General features: G+C 65.5%; 2 protein-coding genes across 2 annotated transcripts; one reads left to right on the forward strand and one right to left on the reverse strand.

Annotated features, from left to right (window-relative positions):
* Positions 1–1,356: 1,356 nt before the first annotated feature.
* On the reverse strand, positions 1,357–18,496 carry PPP1R37 (protein phosphatase 1 regulatory subunit 37). The gene is made up of 13 exons (XM_066984512.1): positions 18,167–18,496; positions 14,791–14,888; positions 14,269–14,314; positions 13,140–13,240; positions 10,303–10,422; positions 7,981–8,131; positions 7,364–7,519; positions 5,786–5,898; positions 5,460–5,601; positions 5,149–5,315; positions 3,862–4,738; positions 3,370–3,457; positions 1,357–2,445 (listed from the first exon to the last, which is right to left on the reverse strand). Exons 1-12 carry the CDS (start codon positions 18,381–18,383, stop codon positions 3,375–3,377), a joined length of 2,271 nt encoding a protein of 756 aa, XP_066840613.1. The 5' UTR covers positions 18,384–18,496; the 3' UTR covers positions 1,357–2,445; positions 3,370–3,374.
* A 428-nt stretch (positions 18,497–18,924) lies between these two features.
* GEMIN7 (gem nuclear organelle associated protein 7) lies at positions 18,925–21,252 on the forward strand. The gene is made up of 2 exons (XM_066984520.1): positions 18,925–19,004; positions 19,993–21,252. Exon 2 carries the CDS (start codon positions 20,006–20,008, stop codon positions 20,561–20,563), a length of 558 nt encoding a protein of 185 aa, XP_066840621.1. The 5' UTR covers positions 18,925–19,004; positions 19,993–20,005; the 3' UTR covers positions 20,564–21,252.
* Positions 21,253–21,282: the final 30 nt, after the last annotated feature.

Consider the following 21,282-nt stretch of genomic DNA (forward strand, 5'->3'; position numbering starts at 1 on the left):
GGAGACTCTGCCACCCACGGGAGGGGGGGTCATGGGTGCAACCCCCCCCAGGGACCCTTCCTGCTGCCGATGGCCGAAGCGGGAGCCACCGAGGAAAAGCCGCCCCGAGGGACGCGGCGGCTGCAGGGCACGGAGGTGCCGCCCTAATAAAGCAGTGAACCCACCCGCTCCGTGTCTTGACCTAAAAATCATTTCTTTGGGGGTCCCGAGCCCCCCCCCCAGGTGCTCAAAAAGCCAAGGGGGGGGCGGTGGGGATGGGGCAGAGAAACCAAATCGTGGTAAAATGCAGCCGGTGAGCTCCAGGCCGGGCGGAGCGGGGACCGGCCCCAAGGAGTCGCCCTAAAGGACAAGTGGTGACGTTGGTGCCGGTCCCGATTCCCCGGGAAATCAGCCCAAAGCGGTGCCGAGCCGCTGATGTTGGTGCTGGTCCCGATTCCTTGGGAAATCAGCCCAAAGTGGTGCCAAGTTGCTGACATTGGTGCCGGTCCCAATTCCCTGGGAAATCAGCCCAAAGTGGTGCCGAGCCGCTGATGTTGGTGCCATTCCCAATTCCCCGGGAAATCAGCCCAAAGCGGTGCCGAGCCGCTGACGTTGGTGCCGGTCCCGATTCCCTGGGAAATCAGCCCAAAGCGGTGCCAAGCCTCTGACATTGGTGCCAGTCCCGATTCCCTGGGAAATCAGCCCAAAGCGGTGCCGAGCCGCTGATGTCGGCACCGGTCCCGATTCCCTGGGAAATCAGCCCAAAGCGGTGCCGAGCTGCTGACATTGCTGCCGGTCCCGATTTCCTGGGAAATGAGCCCAAAGTGGTGCTGAGCCGCTGACGGTGCCAGTCCCGATTCCTTGGGAAATCAGCCCAAAGTGGTGCCAAGTTGCTGACATTGGTGCCGGTCCCAATTCCCTGGGAAATCAGCCCAAAGCGGTGCCGAGCTGCTGTTGTTGGTGCCGGTCCCAATTCCCTGGGAAATCAGCCCAAAGCGGTGCCGAGCCGCTCTGCTCCCCGCCGGGACACGGGAAAGCGACAAGGGCAAAGCCCCGGGGCTCGGGCGCGTTTCTCTCCCACCTCGCCCCGTTTCTCCCCCAAAACCCCCCCAAATTCGGGGATTTCGCCCCGCCGCGGACGCCGCAGGCAGCAGGCGGGAGGCGGGGGGGTGACGAATGCGGTTCTCGTTTAATAGAAAACAGTGTTAACAAAAATACACGACGGAAAGAAACGACCAACGCGAGCCAAGCCCCCGCCGGCCCCCGGACGTAGTGTTACCGCGCAGCTCCCCCGCCCCGGCCCGCGCCCTCGGCTCCCTGATAGATTTATTGCACTTTTCAGAAAAAAAAATAATAATATATATATATCTATATATATCCAAGCCCCGCGCGTTTCACGTCCCCCCCCGCCGGCCCCTGAGAAAAGCCAGCGCCGCTCCCGGCGCGAGGAGGGCAGGGGCAGGGACGCGGCGGCCCCGCTCCTCTCCCCGCGGCCGCGAGCGGTGCCCGATTTTTGTGTGTTTTCTTTCTTTTTTTTCCTTTTTTTCTTCTTTTTTTATCTTTTTTTCCCCTTTTTTAATCTTTTTTTCCCCTTTTTTTTCTTTTTTTCCCCTTTTTTTCTTTTTTCCCCTCTTTTTTTCTTTTTTCCCTCTTTTTTTTCTTTTTTCCCCCTTTTTTTCTTTTTTCCCTCTTTTTTTTCTTTTTTCCCCCTTTTTTTTCTTTTTTCCCCCTTTTTTTTCTTTTTCCCCCTTTTTTTTCTTTTTCCCCTTTTTTTTCTTTTTTCCCCCTTTTTTCTTTTTTTCCTTTTTTTCATTTTTTCCTTTTTTTTCTTTTTTTCCTTTTTTTCTTTTTTCCCTTTTTTTTTCTTTTTTTCCTTTTTTTTCCTTTTTTTTTCTTTTTTTTCCTTTTTTTTCTTTTTTTTCCTTTTTTTTTTCCCCATTTTCCAGCAGAGAGTTTTTTTTTTTTTCTTTTTTTGCAGGCCAGGAGCAGCTCAGCGAGGTTGCGGGGTTAGCCTAGGAGGAATTCAATCTACATCGTCCTCTAAATCCCCACCCGGTGCTTTGCAGCTCACGATAAATAGATACCGAAACGAAACGAAACGGAAAAAAAAAAAAAAAAGAGGAATTTTAAAATAAATAACCGTTGTGGCTGCGGAGGCAGCCCGTCCTGGGCAGCTCGTCCGGTGGCGCGGGCTCCTCCGCGGGCGACGGCGGGGGCGCGCGCGGCGTCCCCGGGCCCTGTAGTGTGCGGCCGGCGGCCCCCCGGCCCCGCTGGGGGCTCCGCTCCGGGGAAGGAGCCGGGAAGAGCGGCCGGGAGGGAGGGGGGCAGCGGCTGCGGGTTGGGGGGGGGCACGCGGGGGGGGGGCGGGAAGCGACCCTCGTCCTGGAGCCCGAGGTTCGGGATCGTGCGGAGCGGGGAGAGAACGAAGCGACGCGGGCGCCGGGCGCAGCCTCCCGGATGCGGGGTCTGTGAGAGAGGGGGGGGGAGCGGCGCTTTGGGACCCCCCAGCTCGTTTGGGACCCCCCGCTCATTTGGGACCCCCCAGCTCATTTGGGACCCCCCAGTTCCTTTGGGACCCCCCAGTTCCTTTGGGACCCCCCAGCTCATTTGGGACCCCCCAGTTCCTTTGGGACCCCCCAGCTCCTTTGGGACCCCCCAGCTCCTTTCGGACCCCCCAGCTCATTTGGGACCCCCAGCTTGTTTGGGACCCCAAGCTCCTTTGGGACCCCCAGCTCCTTTGGGACCCCCCAGCTCCTTTGGGACCCCCCAGCTCATTTGGGACCCCCAGTTTCTTTGGGACCCCCCAGGTCCTTTGGGACCCCCAGCTCATTTGTGACCCCCAGCTCCTTTGGGACCCCCCCAGTTTGTTTGGGACCCCCCAGCTCCTTTGGGACCCCCAGCTCCTTTGGGACCCCCAGCTCATTTGGGACCCCCCAGCTCACTTGTGACCCCTCAGCTCATTTGGGACCCCCAGCTCCTTTGGGACCCCCAGCTCATTTGGGACCCCCCAGCTCACTTGTGACCCCTCAGCTCATTTGGGACCCCCAGCTCCTTTGGGACCCCCCAGCTCCTTTGGGAACCCCAGTTTCTTTGGGACCCCCCAGGTCCTTTGGGACCCCCAGCTCATTTGTGACCCCCAGCTCCTTTGGGACCCCCCCAGTTTGTTTGGGACCCCCCAGCTCCTTTGGGACCCCCAGTTCCTTTGGGACCCCCCAGCTCCTTTGGGACCCCCAGCTCCTTTGGGACCCCCTGTTTGTTTGGGACCCCCAGCTCCTTTGGGACCCCTCAGCTCCTTTGGGACCCCCCAGCTCGTTTGGGACCCCCAACATCAAGCCCCCCTTCGCTTCGGGGCCGGATCCTGACCCCCCCCCCCCCGAGCCCCCCCCTCACCTGCATCACAGCGGCTCCTGCCCGGTGTCCTGGCTGGCCTCGAGGAGCAGCTCCTCCAGTTCCTTCTCGTTCTTGGAGCAGCTCAGCTCTGAAAGCAAACGGCCGCCGGTCCCTCCGCTGCCCCCGCGCCACCTCCGGGGGTGCCCACCCCCATCCCCCCGTGTCCCCCCCCTCCCCAAAACCACATCAAGGGAAGGCGCCGCGCCGCCGAACGCGCCCGGGAGGCTCGGAGCGTGGAGCTTCCCCGCAGCTATCCTTAATTTCGGCGCGTCCGCGAGCCTAATTAAACGGCTCCCGAAGCGCTGCCGGGCTCTGAGGGGCAGAGCCACGGCGGGCTCCCGATTCCCACGGGAAAAGCCCCGCAGCGCCGCAGCGCCGCGCCCGGGGACGCCGCTGGGGCGATTCGAAGGACCCCGGCGCGGGGAAAGGGCTCCGGACCCCTCCCCGCACCCCGGGGGGGCGTTTGGGGAACGGGGCCGGGGGCTCTCTTACCGTGCTCGGCCGCGCAGCTCCCCGCTTTGCCATCGCCCTCCGGAGAGACGTCGGGCAGCGCCCGCGCGAAATCCGTCTTCAGCCCGTTGGGGAGGGCGGCGTCGCGGGCCTGGCTCTCGCAGGGCGCGGGGTTGCCGTGCTCCTCGGGGCTCGGCGCCGCGTCCATGCCGGCGGCGGAGGCCGGAGCCGTCCCGTTCGCCCGCGGGTCCCGCAGCGGGGACTCGGAGGCCGGCGTCGGGGGCTCGGCGGGTTCGGCGGCGGGGCCGTCCTCCCGCGGGCGCGCGGTGGCGGCCGCTCGCTCCGGCAGGCTCTCCACGCGCGTCACCACAAAGATTTTATGGCCTCGCCCGGGGCTGGAGACCGAAATCCTCCGCTCGTTCCCCTGGGGGGACGCGGAGGGGCTCCCCGCGGCGGCGGCGTGCTGCGGTGCCTCGGCGTCGCGCCCGGCCCTCGCCTGCTGCGGGGACGCCGCGGCGGTGGCGGCGCCGCCGCCGGAATCGTTTTGTCCCCGCGCTTGGCTCAAGTCCTTCGTCGCCAACCCCGCGTCCTCCTCCTCCTCCTCCTCCTCCTCCGTGTCCGAGTCGGAGTCCGTGGCGCCGTCGCGGTCGTCGCCGTCCTCCGCCGGCTCCGCGTCGCCGTTCTCCGAGGAGACGGGGCCCTCCCCGGCCTCTTCGCCCTCCTCCGGGGTGGAGGCCGCGCTGTCGTCCTCCCCGGGGCCTTCCTCCAGGGCCTCCGTGACGGTGATCTCGGGCATGGAGGCCGACTGCTGCAGCTTCTGCTCCTTCTCCTCCTTCTCTTTGGCCAGGATGAAGTTGCGCTTGCAGCCGTTCTGGATTTCGGCGAGGAGAGCCTTCTGCGTTTCGATGAAACTCTTCACCTGCCGGTTGTGGCGGGGGGGGGAGAGGAAGGGTGGGTGAGCGGAGAAGCGGGAGCTGGAAGCGTTCCTCCAGCAGCAGCCCGGGGACGCCCGCGAGCTCTCCGGCCACCCGGGGTGACGACGAGCCGTGGGAAGAGCGAGAACCAACCCTGCTCGAGCAGGGCCCCGCAGCAGCGATGGGCAGACTCAAAGCCAGAGCCCCCCGGGCTTACAGCGTCGAGGCCACGAAGCTTCCCGAGCAGGAGGCCACGCCGACGCCTTAACCGGGCTTTTTTCCCCCCCTCTTTTCTTCAGGACCAGCCTTTCCCCACTAAACACCCAAACCGCCCCAAAATCGAGCTCCCGGGGCGGGTTTCTCCTCGAAGCCATCGCCGTTTCCGTCTCGGGAGGCCGAAGGGCCGGGGACTTACGGACTCCTTCTTGGGCTCCCGGTCCAGGTCGAGGCGCAGCAGCGAGTGGTTGACCTTGAGGGCCAGCGACAGCGCCATGAGGCCGCCCGTTTTGATCTCGTTCTCCCGCAGGTCGAGGCGCAGCAGCCGCGGGCTCTCCGCGATGAATTCCGCCACCGCCACGGCGCCTGCGGGGGGACGCGGCGGCCGACGGTGAGGCGAGGACGCCCCGGGGGCAGGGTTGCCTCCGCCGGACCCCGAAAAAAAGGCACTTTTTTTTTTGGGGGGGGGGCAGACCGAGGCGTCCTCCACGAAAAACGGGGGGGGCCCACCTTCGCAGGTCAGCTTGGTGGAGGCCAAGCCGAGGCGCAGGACGGAGCGGTTCCCGATGAGGCCGTTCTTCAGGTTGCGGACGCCCTCGTTGCCGATGGGGTTGTGGCCCAGGTTCAGGGTCTCCAGGCTCTGGGCGTGAGGCTGCGGGGGGCGGGGGGGGGGTGAAAAGAGGCTCCAGCTGGGTCCGCCCCGAAGCCCAGCGAGGAGCCGGAGCACGGGGGAGGAAAGGGACAGGGGGGGAGGCACGGCGAGGCGGTGGGACGGAGGCAACGGGGACAGGGGAAGGGGGATGAAGGCGAGGAAGCCTCCGGCCGGGCGCGCTCACCAGCGTCATCCCCAGGTACGCCATGCCCGAGTGAGTCAGCTGGTTGTTCCACAGCACCAGGGTGACCAGCCCTTTGCGCTGCTCCTTCAGCCCCTCGCAGATGTACGCCAAGCCTGGAGGAACGGCAGCGGGCGGTGAGGATTTGGGGGCTTCCCGGGGTGGCCTTTCCCCCCCCCTCCAAATCGCACCGCCCCGACATGAGGGGGTTTCATCGGAGCTTCGCCGGCTTTGCTCTTTCGCTCGACGGGGTCTGGGAGACCCCCAGAGGGTGGGGGGGGGGAAACGTGGCTTAAATCAGCCGCTGTGCAGGGCGGGACACGGGCACGGGGTGGGATTTGCGCCCCCACGTCCCGGGAAGAGGGGGGGGCTCGGCGTGGGCAGCGCTTCCGAACCCCGCCGAGCCTCGGGCCGGGCAAAACGCGCGGCGGCTGCACGGCAAACGCACAGGCAGGCACTTAACGTCTCGGTGTACACGCTAAATCAGGGCTAGCCTCTGAAATGGGGGGGAAAAAACCTCACGGGATGGAGCTTGGAGGGCGCGGCGCCCGAGCAGGGGGCTGGGATTTGCCCCCCCGCGCCCGCACGGGGCCGGGAGAGAAGCGCAGGAAGAGGCAGCCCACGGGACGATGAGTAAGGCTGCCTGGCCTGATTCCGCCCGGGCCGAGGGCCGGTGCCGCTTCCAGTTGCTGTAAACATATTTATTTTGATAAGCGCGTCGAATCCCCGGGCAAACAACGCCGCAGGAGCCCGCGGCAACACCTCGCGGGTGACGCCGGACACGTAGAGGGCCCAGCGCCGCTCGCGATTATTCAGTGCCCAGAGACGCACGAGCCGTGCCAGCTGACCTGCGAGGCGGGCAAATTAATATTTGCACCTTAGGGTGGGACCCGTCCGGAAGCACGGGCGTCCGCACCAGCACCGGCCGCGTCCGACCCAGGCACGCCGGGCTGCCTCCGTGCCCACGAGGGCCACGCGCGGCGCCCGGGGCGGCAATCGCGCCGCCGGCTGCTCCGCCGGGAGGTGCCCACACCTAGAATTAGCTGGTGTCGGAGCCCGGGGTGGGAGCGTTTCGCAAGGCCTGTTTCCCTATCAGATCTGGCCTCCCCGTTGGTCCGCGGTGAGTGGGACGGAGAGGAGAAAAACCAGCCGGGAGCTGGAGGAAAACCAGCCGGGAGGCCCGAGCAGCCTCGCGCGCCGCCGGGTTTTGAGCCTTGACAAAGGTTTAAGCTGCTCGGCGCCCTGCCTTGGGAGGGGGGGGATTCGGCAGGATTAAGTTTGGGGTGAAATCGGGGGGAATCGGGGAAGGGCAGGCAGAGGGCAGAGAGCTCTCCCCCGTGCGGCTGCGGCTCAGGACCCTTGGCACGAGGGGACGCCACCTCGGCGTCTCCGTTCGCTTCGGTTCACCCCGAAAAGCCGCCACGAAGCGCCCGAAGGGCCGCAGCTTGGTGAGGAACCGGGCAGGGCAGGGAAATCCTCTCCTCTTCCCTCCCCCAGGCCTCAGCCCGGGAGTTTTTCCCCTCCTCCTCGCGCGCGGCCGGATCGCCCGAGCGGCTCCGCGGCGGCGGGAGGGGGCCTGACCTGAGTCGAGGATGTGGTTGTTCCTCAGGTCGAGGATCTGGATGTAGCAGTTGAACTTGAGGAGGTTGCCGAGCTGCGCCGAGTCCTGCAGCCCGTTCAGCTTGTTGTCGGCCAGGTACAGCTCGCGCAGGTTCATGTTCATCTTCAGCGCCGTGGCTGGGCGGCAGACAACAGCGAGGGCTCGCGCTTAGCAGGCAAAAAGCACTCGCGCTCGTTTTATCCCCCCCCCCCAAAAAAAAAAGACCGCAGGCAAGAGGTGAGAGGCGCTCGGACCCCGTGCAGCTGAGCGAGTGCTGAAGACAAAAAGTTTAAAATTTCTGCCCCCTCCCCGGCGCGTTTCGGCCTCGTGCGCTCGGCTTTCGGAGGGGGTCGGCGCCAGCGGCACGTGCGCTCGCGGTCGTTTCCCCAGCCGGGCCACCCTAACGAGCAATTAAAGCCCAGAAACGTTTTTCCCTGCCATCACGCCGCCTCCGTCCGTCCGTCAGCTTAAGCCCGGTGACTGACTCCTAATTCATTAGCTTAACGACGGGGCCGCCCAGCGCCCAACGGCCTCCGCCCTTTCCACCCCCCCCATGGCGGGGTGCCCAGGGGTGGGTTTTGGGGTGTCCGCCACTCACCCAGCAGCATGAGGGGGCGCCCCGAGAGGCTGGCGTTCTCCAGGTGCAGCACCACCAGGCTGCTGCTGATGCGCAGGGCGCGGGCCACGAAGGGGGCCGAGTGGTCCAGCAGGGGCGTGTTGCGGGCGTCCAGGTACTGCAGGCAGTTCGTCTGCGGGGAGAAGAAAGGGGGGGGCCGGAGGGGGTTCAGCGCACGCACGGCACCCTCGGAAGCACCCCGCGAAAGGGTCGCGGTCCCCGGGGCTGTTGGGGTAAGGAGGGGGCGGCGGCACGGCGGCGAGCTGCCCCGATAAGGGCCCACGGGCCCAAAATGGTGTTTTTGGGGCGCCCCGCGGGCCGCAGATAAGGGGCGAGGAGCCAGAAGGGAGCACCCCGATAAGCCGGCACGGCGCCGCCAGGGATCCCGCCGGGCACGGGACCTGCGGCCGGGCCCGATTCCGGCACCGCCACCCCAGCGGCCCCTCTATTGATCGTTTCTGGCTGCGCGCCTGTCGTTTTTATGGCTTTTTTTAGGGCTTTTTGCCTCCGCACGCCCCTCCGCGTGGCCACGAGCTGCCCAGGGGCTGAGCCCACCCCCCCGGAGCTCCGCTGGCCGCTTTACAGACAAAAGCAGCAGGAGAGGAGCTGGGGGGGGGGGGGTCTTGCCACCAGCTTCCCATTAGGAGCTTCATTCCCTTCCTAACCTCCCCCAGACGCCCCGAGCCGCTCGCACCCCGGGCAGCGCCCGGCTCCCAAAAGGTTTGGGCAGGATTGGGCCCCGCACGCGCCCCGAGGGGACGCTGCCGGGACCGGCTCCCGCGGCGGGCCCCCAAACCGAAGCCGTGAAACATCCCGAAACGGCCCCGTGCCCCCGACGGGCGGGCTGGGATCCCGCTGCTGCCGTGTGTCGGAGGGTGGCCGTGCGCTGCGCCACGAGCCCGGCAGCCCCTGCCCCGTGCCCGTGCAACGCGGGGGCTCGCCGAGCGGATCCGGGTGCTGAGCAGTTGCTGAGCTCAGCGCCGGCCCCGCTGCAAGGATAACGGGTGCCCGGGTCCGGAGGCCGACGCCGCGAGCACGCACCGAAGGACGGCCCGCGGGGCTCTGCGCTTTCAAGGTCTCGGCGCTCGGCACCAAAACGCTCGCAAATCGGCGTCCTAGCTCCGCGGGACAGCCCCGCGCCGTGTTTTTAAGCCGGGGAAGGACGTGCCAGGACCGTTCCTGTCGGTGCCACGCTTCCTCCCCGTGCTGGCACGGAGCAAAAGGCCCAGAACCGCCCCGCGGCACGGCGCTGCTCGCTGGCGCGGCACGGGGCCCGCTGAGCACCCGGATCGAAATGACCGGCGGTAACGGGGCGAAAAAGAGCCCCCGGCTCCGTCCGGGGGCAGCTTTGAGCAGCCGGGGAGCGACAGCCCTGCCGAGCACAGTGGCTGATGGACGCCGTGTACCCGGGGAGGCCACAAGAACGCCCGAGCTCGGGGATTTGATGACCTCTGTCTGCCTGGAGGTGAAAGACGGACCCGCAACAGGGAAACTGGAAGGTGGGAGAAGAGGAAATCAGGAGAAGCTCCACCTCCGGCGGCTGGAAGCGTGCGCGGACAGAGCAGCGCCTCTGTTTGGAGGACACCGCGCGTGGCGATAAAGAGTTCTGCATGCTGAATTTCAGAGCCGCGCTCCCAGTGCCGCAGGGGGCCAGGGCAGGGGGTCGGGGGTCTCCCCCTCGTCAACGGACAAACCTGGACAAAGCTGGTGCTTGGGTTTACAAAAACTAGCTCGTATTTGGGGGAGGCCATGGCTGTTTTCCATACGGGGAACTCCTGGATTTGACGGGGGAAACTTTTGGGTTTGACAGGGGAACCTTTTGGGTTTGACGGGGGAACCTTTGGGTTTGACGGGGGAACCTTTTGGGTTTGACGGGGGAACCTTTGGGGTTTGACGGGGACCTTTGGGGTTTGACGGGGAAACCTTTTGGGTTTGACGGGGGGACCTTTGGGGTTCGACATGGGGACCTTTGGGGTTTGACGGGGGGACCTTTTGGGTTTGATGGGGGGACTTTTGGGTTTGACGGGGGAACTTTTGGGTTTGAAGGGGGAAAATTTTGGATTTGATGGGGAATTTTTGGATTTGATGGGGGACCTTTTGGGTTTGATGGGGGGACCTTTTGGGTTTGACGAAACCTTTTTGGAATTCAGCTCTTCCTAGAGGGCGGAACGACCACCTGCATGCTCTGGCCACTGACATTTTGCTTGGAGCCAGCCCCTAACCACGGGTACAGCCCCGTGGGCAGCCCCCGGTGCTTTACGCGTTTAAAACGTGCGCCAACACCGGCGGGGAGCGAGCACAAACCTTCCTCATCATGTGCGCGGCCGCCTGCCAGCCCCGCGTGCCGATGTGCTTGTTGAAGGAGATGTTGAGGTGCGTGGCCGACTCGTAGTACTCGATCATGTCGAACAGCGCCGAGGCGCCCTGCAAAACCAAGGCACAAGAAAAGCGGCGTTAAAAGGGGATAAAAGGTTAAAATAAATATATGATTTGTGGCCAGGCCTCCTCCTCTCAGGCGGGAGGGACACACGGAGCATCGCTGCGGCCGTGCTCCCAACACCCAGTGCCGCACCCTGTTTTTTGTCCCCGTTTTTCTCTTTTTCCCCTCCTATTTTGCAAACCCGGGCGCTGCCGGAAAGTGGCAGGGACGGCAAAGCTGCCTCCGGGCAGAAACGCTGGCGCAGGCACCTTGGAGCAAGGGGCCGTGGGGTTTCGCAGGGCACAATCGCTCCTGTTGGTTTGGAGAAGGGGAAAAGGAGGCTTGGAGGAAAAGGGGGAAAGGAGGCCTGGAGGAGAAGGCCTGGAGGAGAAGGCCTGGAGGAGAAGGCCTGGAGGAGAAGGCCTGGAGGAGAAGGCCTGGAGGAGAAGGCCTGGAGGAGAAGGCCTGGAGGAGAAGGCCTGGAGGAGAAGGCCTGGAGGAGAAGGCCTGGAGGAGAAGGCCTGGAGGAGAAGGCCTGGAGGACGAGGGGTAAAAGAGGTCTGGAGGACGAGAGGTAAAGGTGGTTTTGCTGCGCTGGGGCACAAGCAGCTCGGTTTGAGCCGTCCCGTCTCCTCCAGCCACCTCCCACACGTAACCTTTGGGGCTTTAAGTCCCGAATCGCTCTCGCAGATGAGGTCGGGGATCCCCCGCAGGCAGCCGAGGCCACCGCGTCCCCCCAAGGGGGGAAACAAACTCCTGCTGGGGGCTCTCTGCAGACCTGCTGCCCCGGGGGCAGAAGGCAAGGCTTTGGGTTGTGTCGCCGGAGGCCGTCGGGCGTGCTCGACCCCACGAGGTTCACCCTGGGGGGGGGGGGAAGAAGTCGGGTTTCCTCGGAGCTCCTCGCTCTTCGGGCTGCGGGGGGATTCAGCGACGCGGGGGTTTGAAGCCCAGCGGGGATTCAGCCCCCGTCCTGGCCCCCCCTGGCACCAGGAGGGGAAGGAAACGTGGCCGGAGCAAGGCACCGAGGACACCCAGGCCCCCGAGCGCATGCTCCCGGGGACACGGGGGAACGTTTTCCCAGGAGATTTGATCCCACGGACGTTCCCCGCGGGGTTACCCAGGCGCGACGTTGCCATTTGCAGGGCGATTTCTGGGCAATCCCAGCAAAAACGCACAAAAGCCGGGGCCCGTAGCCAGGGCTAGGAGCGAAAGGGCTGGGCAGAGCAGGACCCGCGCCCGTCAAGCGTCCGGAGCTCCCCGCAGCAGCGGCGGGGGGGCCAATTTGCTTAATCACATAACGAGCACCTTCGGGCGAGAGACGAGCCGAAACGTGCGCTGGGCAGAGCCACGAAGCGCCCGCTGCGAGGCTTCCAGTAAAAAAAAATAAAGAAAAAAGCACGCAGAGAGACCTGGAGGACTGGCAAACGGCAGCACGGGGCGCAGGCAGAGAACAGGTCCTCGGGGAAGAGCAGGGCTTCGCGCGGCGGGAAGCGACGAGGGGAATCCGGGCGCGCTCGTCGGCCGCCGGCTGAGTCAGGGGCCGGCGTGCCGCGGCACGGGGCCGGCTGACGCGGCGTGAATCAGCCCTTTTGGTACGGGGACGAGCGCGGTTCTGTCCCCGAATGAGCTCCCGGTGAGGGCTGGGCTCCCAAACCTCCCTCCCACACCATAGCTGAGGTGGAATTCATCTTCTCCCGCAGCGGGGTTAGGAGGAGCGCGCGGCGGGGAGGAGGCCGGGGAGGGTCCGGGCTCGCTTGGGCGAATAAAAGGAAGGAAATTTTGGGGGGAGGGAGCTGGGAGCAGGGCCCGAATCCGGCCCCACGCAGGCACCCGTGGGTGCTGCCGCAAGGGAAAGGCGCAAAACCCCCGCCGGTGCTCCCGGAGGCGCGGGATGAGCTCGGGGCACCCTGCGGGATCCCGGTCCCAGGTAACGAGGCCGGGCGGGAGGCGCAGCGCCGGCTGGCAGCCCCAGGGGGTCCCCCGGCTCATCACCCGGGCTGCACCCCGCTTGGGGACAGCTCCGTCCCCCCAAAAACGGCCTCCTCCTGCCCCACGGGGCGCGTCACGGGGGGCCCAGAGCGCGGGCGCAGCGCCGGGATCGGTGGGAAACCGATGCCGAGCGCAGCCGCAGCCGCGATTTCCCCCCTTAACTTCTCGTGGGGCCTTGCTGATGAGTGGGGGGGGAAAAAGGGGGGAAAAAGGGGAAAAAAAAGCACCAAGGGGACGCGGCAGCGCAGCTGTGGAGGCGGGGGTGGGATGGGGAGGGACGGCACGGGGAGGACACGAAGCGGGGGGACGCTCCAGAGCCGGCAGGGGGATGGGGACGGGGTGGGGAAACCAAACTTTGATTTAGGGTTAAAAAAAAAAAAAAAAAGCGGGGAAACTTTGATTTAGGGAAAAAAAAACGACAGGGCACAGGGAGCCACGGGTCCAAGGGGAGCGGGGCAGGCAGGGGACAGGCAGCCGGGGACACACCAGGCCCCGTGACGGCTTCTGCTCTGCTTTATTCGATAGCCACAGGGATGCAGCGAGCCGTGCCCCAAAAAAAAGGCTTTTTAACCGTTTCCTCGGGTTTTAAACCCGGAGTGCCCAAATGGTCGGGTTTGGAGCAGCAAACGCTGCACGCACAGGGCCAAACGAGGGCGCGGACACGAAGGGGAAGGGGATGGGGCGCCCCACAAAGATGGGAGCCCAGAAGGTGCCGGAAACCCCGGCCACTTACGTCTTCATCCAGGCTCGTTTGCTCCAAGTCAACAATTTTGAACTGGACCCGCTTGAAAATTTCCTCCAGGGCCTCGCAGGCCTTGTAATCCAGCTTCTCCCCTGGGGCAGGAAAACAAAGCGAGGTGGGTTTGGAGCTGTCGGCGCGCGCACAAAGGCGAATTTCTCCTCCCCGTGCCCAGAGCCGCCCCCCCCAAACCCCCCCCCCCCCAAAACCCAGCTGGGGGGGGAAATTCCGAGCCCGCCGTCAGAGCCGCTGCGCCCGCGTGGGAATTCGTTCGTCTTCGCCTCCCGTCCCGGGGCAGGCTCCAGCACCAGGCAAGGTGGAAATCCACCCAAAAAAACAGCACGGGAGCCCCCCCCCCCCAGCCAAGAGCCACCGGGACGCCGTTTTTTCACCCAAACCGGGATTTCTGCGGCTGTTTTCCCAACGAGCCGGCCCCTCGCCCGCTTCAGCCCCTCCCTCGCCGCGCCCCGATTCCTTTTGCCATACGAAAGCACCACGCGGCCAAGGCTAAATCCCGCAAACCCGATTCTTCCCCCTTCGGGTTTAGGGAAGTAAAGGTCCGAGCTGCCCCCAGGACGTTTTTCCGAGACCCGGGGCTTTTTATTTGCTTATTTCCCCCGTTTCTCGGCGGACGCTCTGGAAAATCGTGGCTGGCTTCCTTCGGCCGGTGACACACGTCCCCGGAGGACGCTGCTTTACCCCAAACCCTTTCCCCCTGCGCAGAGGCGAGCAGGAGAGGCTGAGGGCGCTTGGCGCGGTGCGTTAAGGGCGCATTTACGCCTCGTAACGGGGCCCCCACGTCCCTCGGGGGGCTTCTCAGAACCGGCGGAGGAAGAGCCTCGCCCAAGGGTGCTAGGACCGGCCGCAGGGCTGGGAACAGGGGGGAAAGGGGGCAGCGGGGGGCTCAACGAGGGACCCGAAGCGAGCGTTCGTCCCCTGGGGAGCGGAGCCCGGCCTCCTGCTGGCCCCGAGCCCCCGGGGGAGGTGTTTTGGGGGAAGGACGAGCCAGTGCCTCCCCCTGCTCAGCCTGGGGGAGCCCCGGCCGGGAGCACGGCTCCAGCTGACCCCCGAAAACCCAAAACGCAGCAAAATTCATTCCCCCGGTGGCGTCCGAGGGGCTCACCTTTCAGATCCAGGCAATCTATCCTGGGGGCCAGATCCTTGAATTCCTGGAAAAAGACAGAGCGGCGTTTCGGACACAGGGAGGGAGGGAGGGAGGGAGGGGAATTCCTGCACCGGAACGAGGAGAGAACGCAGAAAATGGGGCAAATCCCGACGCTAAGAGGAGCTAAATCTTTAAAACGCCGTGTCGGAGGAGCGAGGTTTGAAGCGGGCCTCGGATTCACGCTACGTGCCCGGGGCAAAGCCCGGGTCAGCCCCGCTCTCCCTGCAGGCACGGGCACGTTTTCCACCTCCATAACATCCGAGGGCCAAACCGCTGGGAGAACGAGCCCTTCGGCTTGGCGTCGAGGGCAAATTAAGCAAAAATATTCTGCTAATTAGGCTCCCGCGCTGGGTGGCGCTCCGCAGGGGCGGCTTCGCCCGGCCAGAAGCCCTTCGTGGGATTAAACCGGGGCCGGGGGGGGGGGTTTGTGGCCAACCCACCGAATCCTCGGCGAGGGGCAGGGCCCGGCGGGTCCCCTACCTGGATCTGCTTCAGCAGCTTGGGGATCTGCTTGCAGTTGAGCTTCTGGCAGGCTTGCTTGTAGGCGCTCACGATCTCGTCCACCGTCACGTTCTGGGCTGGAAAAGAGGGAAGAGGATTCCCGTTAGGGCGCGGGGCGATTCGGGCGGCCCTTCCCGCTCGCCCCCCCCCCCAGATTCCTTGTTTTTTTTTTTTTGGGGGGTTGCTCGCGCTGGGTTTTCACCCCAAAAACGTTCAGCGGAGGCGCGGCTGCCTCCGGGCGCCCTGCCCGCCCGCGGGGCTCTGGGGCTCGGGTTCCCCACCACGGATCCGGCCCGACGCCGGTGATGGGGGCACCCAAAGCTTCTCCGGGCGGCCCCGTCCGGGTCTCACCGCGCTCAACACAACCGGTTTCTGCCTCCCAGCCGACCCAAACCTCTCCTTTTTCGGCCTAAAACCCTCGGCCCCGAGCCTGCTCGGCTGCAGGCTGCACAAGCCCAGCTCTCGGCAGGCTTCTGGCTCCGTTTTGCCCTTTTCAGCCCCTTTTCCCGACCCCTTTTCCCCTCCCCAAGCCACGGCAGCGAGGGTTTCAGGCGGCGAACACCCACGGCACCAAGCAGCAAAGGCCCGCGCACGCCCCGCGGCGCCTCTCGGCCACGCAGGACCTAAAACCAGCTTTCTTGCCCCAAAACCTCGGCTGCTTTTTTTTTTTTAACCCCCGGGGGCTGAAAACCAAACTGCTCGCACAGGAGGGCTGCTTCAGCGGGCAGAGCGCGCACGACACCGAAAGCGAAAACCCCCCAAACGTGCACAAAACCCCCAAAAATGCGCACAACCCCCCCAAATGCGCACAAAACCCCCAAAAATGTGCACAAAACCCTCAAAAATGTGCACAAAACCCCCAAAGATGCGCACAACCCCCTCCCAGACGCGCACAAAACCCCCAAAAGGCGCACAAAACCCCCCAAAAGGCGCACAAAACCTCCCCAAATGCGCACAAAACCCCCAAAAATGCGCACAAAACCCCCAAAAATGCGCACAAAACCCCCAAAATGCGCACAAAACCTCCCCAAATGCGCACAAAACCCCCAAAAATGCGCACAACCCCCCCCAGACGCGCACAAAACCCCCAAAAGGTGCACAAAACCCCCCAAAAGGCGCACAAAACCTCCCTAAATGCGCACAAAACCTCCCCAAATGCGCAGAAAACCCCCTAAAACACGCACAAAACCTCCCCAAAAATGTGCACAAAATCCCCAAACGCGCACAAAACCCCCCCAAATGCGCACAAACCCCCCCTAGACGCCGCCGGGTTCCTCCCGGGCCCTGCTTTGAGCGCCCCGAGCTGCGGCTGGGGGCTCGCTCCGAGGCCGCCCTGTCCCCCCCAAATTATTTATTTCTCTCGGCAGAGCCCAAGGGGGGGGGATCCCGGGGCCCCGCGCGCGTTTTCCCCGGGGTTTTGTGCGGCGGCGGCGCCGTGAAACGATCAGGATTTAGGAAACACTCAGCACCGGCAGCATTTCGGGCTTTTGGCTCCCCCTGCGCCCCAAAAAACATCGAATAAAAGGAAAAAAGGAGACGGGGGAGCTCAGGAAACCGCAGCCCCCCCGTGCTCCCGGTTAGCGGGGGGGGGTTTCTTCTGGCAACGCCGACCCCGTCGGCGCTGCCCGTTCCGTACCCCCGCTAATCCGGCGGCACAGAGCAGCTCCCTAATTAATCTCCTCGTTACCGAGCGGCGGATTAGGGTCGGGAGAGCAACGCGGGCGTTTCCCCAACCCTGAGGATCCCGGATCCGAACCCGCGCCGTGCGGGCCGAGCCAAAGCAAACGAAGCCAAGCAAACGAGGCGAAGCAGACGAGGCGTTACTCATTAACGCGCTCGTTAGCCGCCAGCTGCAAGGCCCCGAAGCGGGCGCAGAATCCGGCCCCTGCTCCCCGGGGGAGGAGGCTCCCTTCGGCCCCGAGCCCGGCGAGGTGGAAGCAGAGTGATCCGTAACCGAGCCCGGCGCTGAAACGAGAGCCCGGGGATAACGAATTACAGGAGGGAGGAAGCGACGCGGGTCAGTAAAAAGGCGGCGGAGAAAGGAGGCAGCGAGGGCTGAGCGCCGCGCGGGGGCTTCGTGGAGGCTCCTGCGGGGCCGAGCGCCCCGAAAATCGCCGGTCCTGGTGCTGGGGGGGGTAAAAATAAGGAGAGAAACGTTAAAACCCAGCGGGGTGATCGCGGCCGGGAGGCCAACGAGGCGACGAAAACGAAGCTCGGCGCGAAAAAGCTGGGTGGAAAACTAAAAAGCAGCGCAGCGGCAGGGTGGCTGGAGGTGAAGTCACCGAATCGCCCTTTCCGGCACCGATTTGGCCTCGGGGAGAAGCTTTTGCCCCCCCCCCCCCAAAACAGCAGGATTTCAGCGCTGGGATGAGACGGAGCCGTCCCCCTCTTCCTCCTCCTGGAATCCGCCGGGGTTTTTGGGGTCCCCCCCGGCCCAGGCTGCCCAAAGCCCACCCAGCCCGGCCGCGGGCAGCGCCGGGGAGGGGGCGCCTGCGCCAGGAGCCCCCCCGGCTTTCCCGGAGGCCCCTTCGGGCTCTGGGGGGGCTGCAGCGAGGTCCCCCCGCAGCCCCCCCCCCCCCATTTCCATCGGGATTTCCACCCCCAGGTCCTTCCCCGAACCCGTTTTCACCCCCCCCGGTCTGTGCCCACCGGGGGGTCGCCCCCCCTCCAGGGGCAGGACCTCGCGGTGGCCTCGTTGAGCTGCGGGAGCTTCGGCCCGGTACCGGCACCGGGGTTTGGGCCCTCGGGGTGCCCGCGGAGCCGGGGGCTGGTGGGGGAACCGGGGCCGTTTCTCCCCTCCGGTTCCCGGTCCCCACAACCCAACCCCGGGGCTGATCCCCTCCGGTTCCCAGTCCCCACAACCCAACCCCCGGGGCCGGTTCCTGGTCCCGCTGCTCAACCCCGGGCCCGTTCCCCCTCCGGTTCCCGGTCCCTGCTGCTTAACCCCCGGAGCCATCTCCCCTCCGGATCCTGGTCCACACAGCTCAATCCCCGGGGCCGGTTCCCGGTGCCCACCGCTCACCCCCGGGGCTGTCTCTCCTCCGGTTCCCGGTGCTGCTGCACAACCCCGGGGCTGTTCCCCCTCCGGTTCCCGGTCCCTGTTGCTCGACCCCCGGAGCCATGCCCCCTCCGGTTCCCGGTCCCCACAACCCAGGCCCCGGAGCCATTTCCCGGTCCTGCTGCTGAACCCCGGGGCCGTTCCCGGTCCGGTTCCCGGTCCCTGCTGCTTGACCCCCGGAGCCATCTCCCCTCCGATTCCCGGTCCCCACAACCCAACCCCCGGGGCCGGTTCCCGGTGCCCACCGCTCACCCCCGGCCCCGTTTCCCCCCTCCCCCGGTCCCCCGCCGCCGTTACCGTGTCTCCACGGATCCTTGGGCTCCACGGCCCCGGACACGATGTCCTCGTCGGACGGGAACGTCACCCGTTTCGCCCCGTGCCTCAGCCGCCCGTCCTCGGGGCCCGGCGGTCCGGCGGCGGCCGGCTCGGGGCCCGCCTCACCGGGAGCGGCTGGGAGCAGCGGCGGTGGCGGCGGCGGCGGCGGCAGCAGCAGCGGCGCCGGGGCCTCGTCCATGGCGGGGGCCGGGGCTGGGCCTCTCACCGGGGCATGGCCGGGCCGGGCCGGGCCGGAGCCGCCGCCGCGCACCGGAGCGGAGCCGCCGCCGCCCGCCGCTGCCACCGCGGCCTGAGCCCTCGGCGCCGCACTTTCGTCACGGAGCCCGGGGAGGGGGGGGCGGAGAAAAAAAAAAAACACAAAGACTCCCCCACCACACCCGAGCTCCCGGTTCGCGTCGTGTTTTATTTATTTATTTATTTATTTTATTTTATTTTATTTTTATTTCTGCGGGGGGGGGGGGTAGCGCCGTGGCGAATCTGCGGCGGCGAGTCGGCGCCGTGTGCGGACTAACGGCACTTTCGTCACGGGGAGGGGTGGGAGCGGGGGAAGAAATGGAGGGAGGGGGCGGCGGGCACCGGGGAGGGGGTGGGGGTGGGGGGTGGGGGGTGGGGGAACGGGGCGAGGCGGCGGCGGCGGGCACCGTGACGGGAGGGGGCGCGGAGCCGTTTGGCGAATCTGCCGCGGCGGAAAAGCGGCCCCGCGGGGGAGGGGGGGAGCGGCGGAGGGTGACGCACTTCCGGGCGGGAAGCGCCGCGCATGCGCGGAGCCCCCGGGAGCGTGAGGGGGGGGCCGTGAGGGGTACGGGGGGGGGTTGGGGGGATTTTGGGGAGTTTTGGGGGGCTTTAGGGGGTTTTGGAGGGGGGTTAGGGGATTTTGGGGCGGAATAGGGGGCACAAAGGCCCCGGGGGGGGGATTTGGGGGGGCGGAGGTCAGGGGAGGGGTCCTGGGGGGGGCTGAGGGCAGGGGGAGGCCTCGGGGGGGGTCACAGGGGGCTGGGGGGGTCACAGGGGGCTGGGGGGGGCTGGAGAGGGGCACCGGGGGGGTTACTGGGGGGGCTGGGGCTTCAGGAGGGGGCCGGGGGGGGCACCGAGGGGGCTGAGGTCGTGGGGGGGGGGGGTGTTGGGGGGGGCGGGGGCTTTGGGAAGGGGTTGGGGGGGGCTGGAGAGGGGCATGGGGGGTAAATGGGGGGGTGACGGGGGGGGCAGGGGCTTCAAGAGGGGGTTGGGGTCTGGGGGGGGGGCACCGAGGGGGCTGAGGTCTTGGGGGGGGGGTAGAGGCTTCAGGAGCGGTCTGGGGGGGTCTGGAGAGGGGCACGGGGGGGGGCAGGGGCTTCAGGAGGGCTTTTTTTGGGGGGGTAGAGGTTTGGGGGGGGAATCACAGGTCGGGGGGGGTCTGCAGAGGGACATGGGGGATTTGGGGGGGGGTCCTAGGACGTGGGAGGGGGCTGGAGAGGGGCACGGGGGGGGGTCTTGTGGGGGGTGGTGGAGGGGGCAGAGGCTTCAGGATTTTTTTTTGGGGGGAGGCGGGTCCGTAGGTCTCGGGGGGGGGACACACAGGTCTTGGGTGGTGGGGCTGGTGGGGCTGGGGGGGGTCTCTGAGAAATTTGGGGTCCCTGAGGGCTTTTGGGGTCCCGATAGGCAGGGGGCAAAGGGGACCCCAAAGGGCGTTATGAGGGCAGCTCCCTGTAGACCGGGGGGGGGGGCTGTTCCCTAACCTTAATTAGTGCTGGGTGGGGGGTTAATTAGCCTCCCCTAACGACCTGTTCCCCCCCCCCCCCCCCCCGCAGCCCCCCACCCCCCATGGCGGTACCGGTGAGCGTCCTGCGCCTGCCGCGCGGCCCCGAGGGCTCGAGCCGCGGCTTCAGCCCCGCGTCGCCCCGCTTCCGCGCCCTGCTGCTGGGGGGGGGGACGACGGACGGACAAAAACCGTCCTCGTCCCCCCCCCAGGCGGCGCGGGCGGCCCTGCGGCGCCGCTACCTGCGGAGCCTGGCAGCCATGCGGGGGCTGCCGGTGAGCTTCGCCCTGCACGAGCGCGTGCGGGTGGGGGCCGTGGTGGCGGCCGCCGACGCCGCCCCCCTCGCCTTCCAGGTGGACGCCCTGCGCACCCCCCTGGGGCTGCAGGCGGCCGCGCTGCTGCGCTGCGCCGACATCATCGCCTACGCCTTCGAGCTGCCCCCCCCGGCAACCCCGGAGCGAGGGGATTTGCCCCAAAATAAGAGAGACAACGGCGGCGGGGGCGCGCCGGAACGAGGGAATTTGCCCCAAAGTAGGGGTGAAAGTGGCAGCGGGGGCGCACCGGAACGAGGGAATTTGCCCCAAAATAAGAGCGAAAATGGCAGCAGACCCTCAGCAGAATAAAAGAATCAAAGAATCCTCCCCAAAATTGAGAGCTCCCCTCGCAGACTGAAAACCACAGCAGAGCCTCCCCAAAATGAGAGAAATCTCCCCAGAACAAGGGAATCGGCCCCAAAGTAAGGGCGAAAACAGCAGCAGGGGCACCCCAGAACGAGGGAATTTGCCCCAAAATAAGAGCAAAACAGCAGCAGGGGCGCCCCAGAACGAGGGAATCTGCCCCAAAATAAGAGTGAAAATAGTGGTGGGGTTGCCTCAGAACGAGGGAATTTGCCCCAAAGTGAGACTGAAAACGGCAGCAGACCCTCGCCAGAATCAAAGAATCCTCCCCAAAATTGGGAGCTCCCCTCGCTTCCTGAAAGCCACGGCAGAGCCTCCCCAAAACGAGGGGAATTCTCCCCAAAAGAAAAGGAGTGAAAATGGCAGCAGACCTTCCTCGAAATCAGGGAATCCTCCCCAAAATTTCGGGCTCCCCTCGTGGACTGAAAACAGCAGCGGAGCCGCCCCAAAACGAGGGGAATCGTCCCCAAAATGTCGAGCTCCCCATATCCCTGAAAACGGCGTGGAATAAGGGAATCCTCCCCAAAATAAGGAGACTCAAACCGGCAGCGGAGCCTCCCCGAAACAAGGGAATCCTCCCAAAATAAGACCGAACGCAGCCGCAGCCCCTCCCCAAAATAACCGGACCCCCCCCCCCCCCAAAATAAAACGGCACCCCCCGGGGC

The sequence above is a fragment of the Anser cygnoides genome, chromosome 29, assembly GCF_040182565.1.
Source record: "Anser cygnoides isolate HZ-2024a breed goose chromosome 29, Taihu_goose_T2T_genome, whole genome shotgun sequence".
Taxonomy (NCBI): Eukaryota; Metazoa; Chordata; class Aves; order Anseriformes; family Anatidae; genus Anser; species Anser cygnoides.

Coding starts and splice junctions, on each gene's coding strand:
- PPP1R37 (XM_066984512.1), bottom strand. CDS start 18,383: ATGGACGAGGCCCCGGCGCCGCTGCTGCTGCCGCCGCCGCCGCCGCCA. Junction 8,132..10,302: donor CCGCGCACATGATGAGGAAG/GTTTGTGCTCGC, acceptor TTCTCCCCGCAG/ACGAACTGCCTGCAGTACCT. Junction 7,520..7,980: donor GCGCCCCCTCATGCTGCTGG/GTGAGTGGCGGA, acceptor TCTGCCGCCCAG/CCACGGCGCTGAAGATGAAC.
- GEMIN7 (XM_066984520.1), top strand. CDS start 20,006: ATGGCGGTACCGGTGAGCGTCCTGCGCCTGCCGCGCGGCCCCGAGGGC.